The sequence below is a fragment of the Anabrus simplex genome, chromosome 1, assembly GCF_040414725.1.
Source record: "Anabrus simplex isolate iqAnaSimp1 chromosome 1, ASM4041472v1, whole genome shotgun sequence".
NCBI classification, from domain to species: Eukaryota; Metazoa; Arthropoda; class Insecta; order Orthoptera; family Tettigoniidae; genus Anabrus; species Anabrus simplex.
The window spans coordinates 1,340,687,809-1,340,696,844 of record NC_090265.1 but is presented as its reverse complement, the minus strand read 5'-3'; the positions used below and the strand labels follow the sequence as shown (position 1 = coordinate 1,340,696,844).

At 39.3% G+C, this 9,036-nt stretch overlaps 1 protein-coding gene across 1 annotated transcript in view; it reads right to left on the bottom strand.

Annotated features, from left to right (window-relative positions):
* Positions 1-292: 292 nt before the first annotated feature.
* LOC136858984 (homeobox protein engrailed-1-B) overlaps positions 293-9,036 on the bottom strand; it is a 70,929-nt gene continuing 62,185 nt past the window's right edge. Inside the window, exon 3 of the mRNA XM_067138665.2 lies at positions 293-631. Coding sequence (XP_066994766.1) covers positions 293-631 — 339 coding nt within the window. The remainder of the gene's footprint in view (positions 632-9,036) is intronic.

Below are 9,036 nucleotides of genomic sequence, written 5' to 3'. Positions count from 1 at the left end.
CTGGGTAAGAAGTCAGTGACTAAGGCACTCGATTATCACGCCCCAAGCCATCTAATTTGGCAGACCCAAATCCGAAAATGCACCATGTTTCATTGTAGTTATGTCAAACGAATGACTACATTGTGGATGATTATACAGAAGGTCCCTCTACAAATGTCTTAACTCTGTGAAAAGCGTTTCGAGTTAAGACATTTACGCAATCCTTGTAAACATATTAGACATATTACTTCATCCTAGTGAGATATTCTTTCTCCTCCACGCTCAGTTATTTTCTTTTATTCTATGTCCAGTTCTACAAGCCGGGCTCCCTAGACGAAGAGGATGCCGCCATCTGTGGACCGGAGCCTGTGGTGGAGGAGACGGCGGTGGCGCTGTCCATGGGCGACGAGCTGTGGAAGACACAGCCGATAGGTGGGGCGTAGTACGGTGCGAACAGGGCCGAGTATTGCTGAGCCGACGGGAAACAGTGCGATGGAAACAGTCCTTGGCGCTGGGCAATCTTCAGACGAGATGTTAACTGTTTCTTCCACTTGGTCCGACGGTTCTGGAACCACGTCTTAATCTGAACCTCCGTCAAGTTTAGAGCTTTGGAGAGTTCCATTCGCTTACTCACGCTCAGGTACTTGTCTATCTGTGAAAAACAGACGAAAATCATTAGTCTATTACGTATCCAGAGAAGGAAAAATAACATACAGTATTATTGCTTCGTGTTATGAACATAACTAAACTGAAATACTCCTGGACCATCTCGTCATTAAAAGTCACCGAGATATTGTAAGGATTACACAACAACAACAACAACAACAACAATAATAATAATTTTAAAAACCGGAGTGGCCGCGTATATTGACGTGCCACAGCTAGGGAGCTAAGCTCTGCATTCCAGAGACGCGTGGGTTCGAACTCCATCATCCGCTGTCCTCAGAATAATTTTCTGTGGTTTCCCATTTTCACTTGCAAGCACAGTTCGTATTCATGGAACACTATCGATTCATTCCACCTCCTTACCAAATTTCATTCACCATCATTCAGTTCATCTTCATTAGCTTCTCAACTGAGGTTGGCGAGGAGAAGGGCATTCGTCCGTAAAAACGTGCCATATCATTTGATCTCACCTCATCCCGGACGACGTATCAGGAAACGGGAGCAAGGGCTCTACGGACAATAATAATAATAATAATCATAATAATAATAATAATAATAATAATAATAATAATAATAATAATCATTTATCAACATGAGGAAGAAAAATAATGGTAAGAATTCAGGGTGGTGTCATAGAAACCCGTAATTTCAGACAGTACATCATTAAAGACCAAACATAACTGATAGGCCTACAATCATGTCAGAAGTGTCAAAGTAAACCTGAAAGCCAAGGTAACTACACTACTAGGTAGGCTACTCCGGCGGTTGAAGCTTCCATTGGCTGGAGCGTTATGACGTCACGCGATATGAACGATAGTAAGTAAGGTACACAGTCGCAGTACAGCAAGCCTGTCAGTTCTCGTGCCAGTGAAACATCTTCTCAATCTTTCATCAAATAATAATATGGTTTAGTCCGATTCGATAAGTAACGGTACTTCCAATAGATTTAAAAACGTGAAAACGCGTTAAATTTCGTCACATACTGAACAGGTAGAACATCAACTATCAAATACTTGACATAACTTATAATACGATAAGAAATAAAATACCGGGCGAGTTGGCCGTGCGCGTAGAGGCGCGCGGCTGTGAGCTTGCATCCGGGAGATAGTAGGTTCGAATCCCACTATCGGCAGCCCTGAAAATGGTTTTCCGTGGTTTCCCATTTTCGCACCAGGCAAATGCTGGGGCTGTACCTTAATTAAGGCCACGGCCGCTTCCTTCCAACTCCTAGGCCTTTCCTATCCCATCGTCGCCATAAGACCTATCTGTGTCGGTGCGACGTAAAGCCCCTAGCAAAAAAAAAACATTGCCATGCAACTCAAAATAATTTATTTCCTGATGAAGTAAATATTTATACCAAATGGCATAGGAAAATATGCATCATATCGATATCTTTATGGAATTATATTAAAGTATTAAAACGTACGTGTCAGAAGACTTAATTACTTGATGAATCAGCCCAAACTTCAGCCTTCGTATTGGCATATTTTCTCAGTGCTAGCTCCTTACTCTTTGCATTAAAATGCCATATCCTAATAAATGTCCTGGTCCTTACGTAGAGACAAATTATTTTCTCATAGAATACTAGAAATTTTGACTTAATATTAGAAATAAGAGTTTTCATTACGTTTTTGCATCTGGATACAGTCTTACCGTGAAACACACCAAATGCAATTTCGAACTGGGCTGTGGTTTTTAACCACTCATGACTGTGATGTGTGAGGCCCCCTTTTGAAATAACCGAGATCCAGTAACAGGTCTCTTCTCGCACGACATTTTTGTCTTTCTTCGTATTTACTGTATATCGGATCATGGATATTGTATTATTTCACGAGCTTCGAAATATATTCAGAAATATAGGTTATTATTATTGGGTTTTACGTCCCACTATTATGTATTTGAGCACTTTCACCACCGGACTGAGACAGGATCGAACCTACCAAGTTGGGTTAAGAAGGCCAGCGCTCTACCATCTGAGTTGCTACTCAGCTCGGTTATTAGCATTAATAGGATTAGGATTAATAAGGGAGATATCATTAACGGGCTTCTTTTACAGAATTTAATGTCATTTCATGGTGGATTAAAGTGTTTGCCTATTAAAGCCATTTTACTCTTTTCGATAGAACAGGCAATAAGAGGGGTTTACATCAACGATTGGTTTCCTGAGTCGAGCTACAGCGCCAATGCCGTTTTCAGATTAACAACAATATGTAGCCAACAAGTATGGAGAATTACGCACAACTTGGACCAGGAACTGTATCGTTCAATAAACTCTGTGATCGTCCCCATCCTGTCTCCACTTTCTTCAACTTTATCGTATTTCACGATACTACCACGGGCTTTCGTAGGAGAATATCGGTTTGACATGCCGCATTAAACGTTTGAATACAGACATGTAACTTCGCATAAATTCATGAAGGAATCGTGAAATCGATTACCAATTCCCGTGCGAAGAACGGGTACTTATGCTAGTAATGATTGTGATCTCAGCAACTGGAGTCGCACCAAAACAGTTAGCCCTACAAACAACTCTATAACAACTGAACCTACCATACAATCATCATCTACGAGAAACTGCAGTTATGATTAGTTCTCTTCTTCTACTTCTACTTCGCCTTTATCCCAGTTTATTGCGGTCAGCACTTGCTAAGCATGTGGCCAGTTTTACAGCCGGTTGCCTTCCTGATGCCAGCTCTATGTAGGTGGATGTTTCCAATATTGCGTGTTCTGTGGTGGTTGATAGTGTAGTGCGTTGTGTGTAGTCGACGCGTGTTAAGAAGAACACAAAGACCTAGTTCCGGAGCCAGAGGAATTAACCACACGCAGTTAAAATCCACATTGGTGGAAATCGAACCCGGGGACCTATGAACTGCAGACCAATACGCTGACCATTTTGCCAAAGAGCCGAACACAGTTATTATTATTATTATTATTATTATTATTATTATTATTATTATTATTATTATTATAAACAAAGCTGTAGGGGTCCGCTGTCTGTAATGTCATTTATTTCGCCAAAGTTTATCCGTTTTAGGTCAATTTAAGATCGCATCAGTAGTTTTTAGCTTTCCTGTCGGTTTCTCCGTTTGTTTGTTTGTTTGTAAACGGGTAAACGCCCGCCTGAATCGATCTCTACCAAACTTCATATTTAGAGTCTGCTCATCTAGGAGCAGGTTTCGACATGCATATAATTTAAAAGTCACTTTATAGACTAGGAGTTTGTATGAAGACCAGAATGGTTTGTTTTTTTTCCTCTCATACACTATTGATTATATCTCAACCAAACTTCATATTTAGAGTCTACTCATCCAAGAGCAGGTTTCGATGTGCATTTTATTTCAGAATCACTGCGAGCTGGATAGTTGCAGTCCTTAATTGCGGCCAGTATCCAGTATTCGGGAGATAGTGGGTTCGAACCCCACTGTCGGCAGCCCTGAAGATGGTTTTCCGTGGTTTCCCATTTTCACACTAGGCAAAGGTTGGGGATGTACCTAATTAAGGCCACGGCCGCTTCCTTCCCACTCCTAGCTCCTTCCTGTCCCATCGTCGCCATAAGACCCGTCTGTGTCAGTGCGACATAAAGCAACTTGCAAAAAAGAATCACTGAATAGACTGGGAGTTTATAGAAGACCAGAAGAGCTTCTTTCAATTTTTTTCTACATTATTGATTATATCTCGACCAAGCTTCATATTTAGAGTCTACACATTCAGAAGCTGGTTTCGATACGCATGTCATTTAAAATCACTGAATAGACTGTTTTTTTAAAAAGACAAGAAGAGGTTTTTTTTTTCAATTTTCACTTACACTATTGATTATATGTAAAATCTGTAGACTATATGTTAAACGCCCCATCATTTTAAATCATTTTCGTTATGTACGGTACATAATTTCACTTACTCTTCAAATGACGGAGAAAATTACTATTTTCTACCAGCTTCATGATCTGCAGCCAGTGACGGACACCCTCGCACACCTGCAGTTATGATATTTGGAGGATTCATAACAGGATAAAATCAGAAGGTGCATAATATTTCGCTCGGCTTGAAAATTAACCCCAAATAATGTTTTTATTTTTTTTTTGCTAGGGGCTTTACGTCGCACCGACACAGATAGGTCTTATGGCGACGATGGGATAGGAAAGGCCTAGGAGTAGGAAGGAAGCGGCCGTGGCCTTAATTAAGGTACAGCCCCAGCATTTGCCTGGTGTGAAAATGGGAAACCACGGAAAACCATCTTCAGGGCTGCCGATAGTGGGATTCGAACCTACTATCTCCCGGATGCAAGCTCACAGCCGCGCGCCTCTACGCGCACGGCCAACTCGCCCGGTGCCCCCCAAATAATTTAACTGAACACCGAGGAAACATGAGGTAGAACTTGTCCCTTTGGTGTCTGTCTGTCTGTCTGTCTGTCTGTCTGTCTGTCTGTCTGTCTGTCTGTCTGTCTGTCTGTCTGTCTGTCGGGTTATCCATGTTTCTATATTCCTAAAAGTGGAAAACTACTGGAATTATTTGAACCAAACTATGTTTTTGGAATCTACTCACTCAGGATTGTGTTATCAGGTGCATGTGATGTCACGGTAATCACATGGAGTTGGTATGTATAGCAAGATTATTCTCAACTATTTTCGTTTACATTAGGTCTATCAAAAGACTGTATACAAGACACACTTAAGAATATGTTATTTCCGTTCCTTTATGCTATGTAGGCCTACGCATTTATCGTACGACGGATAACAACGCAGATGATTACGCAAAATTGGATTTTTAGTCGAAGTCCCGTGGGACATCCCGTGCATGTCAGTTCAAGGTGGATAACGGGAAAAACTAAAGAGCCATTTTACTCTTTCCGGTAGGGCGGATATTAAGGGAGGTATTATTAACGTCAGGAGTGCCACGTCGATCGTCAGAGATACAATATGCAACCTGAGAACCAGGGAGAATTGTGCACAACTTGGGACTAGGAACTGTACTGTACAATTAATTCGGAAATCTTCCTCATTCTCTCTCGACTTTGTTCATCTTAATCATGTTGCACGTTACTGCCATGCGCTTTCGTAGGAAAATATCATTTTAACATGTCAAATTAAAAGTGTGAATAGAGCCATACTACTTCGTATAAATTCCTGAAGGAATAATGTAATCCACTGCAAATTCCCGTGCGAAGAGCTGGTACAAATGCTAGTCATTATTATTATTATTATTATTATTATTATTATTATTATTATTATTATTATTATTATTATTATTATTATGCCTTTGCTGACGAGATGTAGTGTTTACAGTGCACTATGTCTTCTGGTATGGGCTATATCAAATTTGTTACTTTCATTGACCTGTCTCAGTCTCATCCTTGGCTTTGACAATATGAAAGTGACTGAGGTATGAGTGATGCTAGTAATACCATTCCTTATGCAGCCAGTCCCTGTTATGAATGGTGTGAAAATATCGCTCATAGGGTCAGTTGGTGCATGCATTTCAGTGGGCTTGGCAGACTGATATGTAATAGCAACGGCTGGCTCGGTGAGGAAAGCAACGGGAAACTACCTCACTCCTCATTTCCCTAGTACGCCTCTTCAGTGACACCTAGGCTATTTATGACAGCTGTTGGTAGAACTGCAGAGGATCAAACCAGCCTTCGGGCTGACTACCCAACATACATACATTATTATTATTATTATTATTATTATTATTATTATTATTATTATTATTATTATTATTATTATTATTATTATTATTATTATTATAGCTCTACGGGCTTGGGCAGAGGATCAAATAGATCCACTACTGGGAGAGTATCAAGGAGAATTGACGAAAACGCGCTCTTGTGCCAAACAGATTACGATCGTGAAATATATCTTCTTATACCTAGAGTTCAGGAACAAAAAATTCGTGGTTAACTTCGTCGACCTCCTCGAAGGTCTACGACTCGAGTGACCATTTGATCTAATACAAATCCAGAAGAAATCAGGCTTGGACAATAAAACAAGAACGATCGTCTAATATACCCTCACGGACACCAGCTCCAAAAGTTCAGGGTAGACATTTCAGATGCCTTCGAAATCAGGACGGGAGTTAGGCTGACAGATGGTGACGATGGGATAGGAAAGGGTTAGGAGTGGGAAGGAAGCGATCGTGACCTTAATTAAGGTCCAGCCCAGCATTTGCCTGGTGTGAAAATGTGAAACGGCGCAAAACCATGTTCAGGGCTGCCGACAGTGGGGTTCGAATCCATTATCTCCCGAATGCAAGTTGATAGCTACGTGACCCAAACCTCGCAGCCACTTGCTTGTTATACGATTACGATGATGATAATTACTATTATCATTAGTAGTAGCACTATTTCACTTTAGTCTTCGAAATACTAGTTTCATATCATAATTGCTACACAATTTCTCAAGGTCCAAGATATTACTCCTAACTCATTGGCCCAATTCGTAAACACAGTTTCATGTAGAGTAGTTTTTTAAACTATCCTTCATTTCTTTATAAACTGTCCTACTCGCTGCCAATGGATTACATTGGTGCGATGGAGACCACTTCTATCAATAACTTACGCCACTTCTGATGGAGACAATCTGAGAAGTTCAGTTCTCTTTGCATGAAAAATGATTTCGATATAAACCCTGACCTATAGCCCACATCTTTGAACCTACTTCAATGATTTCTTTCAAAGCAGTTTTGGTCAGCCAGACAACAATAAAATAACACCGAACGCACATAAGACGTTAGGAATTAGCTCTTTTATCAGAGTGAAGCCATGTGGTCTTTCTCATCAACTATCTCCATGGAGGGTTTGTAAAGGGGAAAACGGGCTGAGAAGAGGTAGGCCCGCCATTCTCAGTCCTCCTTGACTTCAGTACTATCCTATAGTGAATCACTTTCTTTATTCTTCCATTTGTCTGTCCGAGTACAGGGTAAATTCTCCACAGTAGTTTAAAGGAATGTGTTTATCTATATATTTTAAAAAAATTATGAAAACTAAAGTCAGTCAGTCCGGCCATTCTATCCGGTCGATTTCCTTCAGTTCTTTTTAACTGAAAGGTATTCATGCACAGATTTGTCATCAGATACTATAAATCACTTAGATTCCGCCTTCTTCAAATTATTTGACTTTTTCAATTTTTGTGTCTTTGAAGCAATCATATCTTTCGTTCTAATTGAGGTACGCAGTTCGTTTTGTTCTAAAAACACTCAGTGGATCAAGCGCTTTCCTTTGAGGTAATAGCTACTTAAATTGATAGATTCTGAGAAAAGTTATGAGTACATTTGTCTCCATGATGAAGATCTTTGAAGGACTTTTTAACAGTTCGGCGTGTAGTGTTGTTCCAAGGAACGTTTAATTCAATTTATTTGTGTGATGTATTTTCAAGTGTTTTGTTGACATAATATTACATTCTATTACCACAGCAGAGCATGTGCTTTATTTCATTAACTCAAAACTTTGCAAATATATCCGTGAGGATAGTAACGAACAACACCATACTTTATACATTGCGGGCGGAGCCAGCGGGAAACTGCTAGTAACCTAGAAAATAAATTGGGAATAGCTCATATTTGTGATAACTAAAAATCATATAATTCACTGGAGTAAATGAACTAAAAAATCTAAAATAATAAGTATCTCCACTGCCATTCGTCGTACGAATAAACAGAAAAGTGAGTAAAAGATAAAATTCTTTTGCATTCATAATTTAATACTTTTTGATGACATTCCAGATACGTTGGATAATTCATTTTAGACTTTCCACTAAACTACCTCTCCACCTTGCGCTAATCAAATAATAAATAGCTTACATTACCACCTCCCCCCTTTCCCTAAAATTATTCTCATCCGTTTTCGTATGATACCACAACAAACAGATAGTTTATTGCCGACATTTGGTTAGTTCAAGTTGGATATAAATGAAGTATGGTACACAAATTGTATTTACTTAAACGGGCTCATTTTATAATTATAGATAGATAGGTAGATAGATAGATAGATAGATAGATAGATAGATAGATAGATAGATAGATAGATAGATAGATAGATAGATAGATTAAAAATTCTGAAAAATAAAACCTCTTTAAGCTGACTACTAATATTACTACTACTACTACTACTACTACTACTTCTACTACTACTTTATACATCGCAATATTATGAATTTAAAGGTTGTTTGTAATAATAATAATAATAATAATAATGTTACTTGCTTTTTCCGTCTCACTAACTACTTTTATGATTTTCTGAGGCGCCGAGGTGCCAGAATTTATTCCCGCAGGGGTTCTTTTATGTACCACTAAATCTACTGACATTGGTGGTTTGAAACGTAAACTGAAGTGCTTTACAGAATAACAGGACTTCAACACACAACATCATGTAGTAATTGTAAGATATAATCCGCGCCT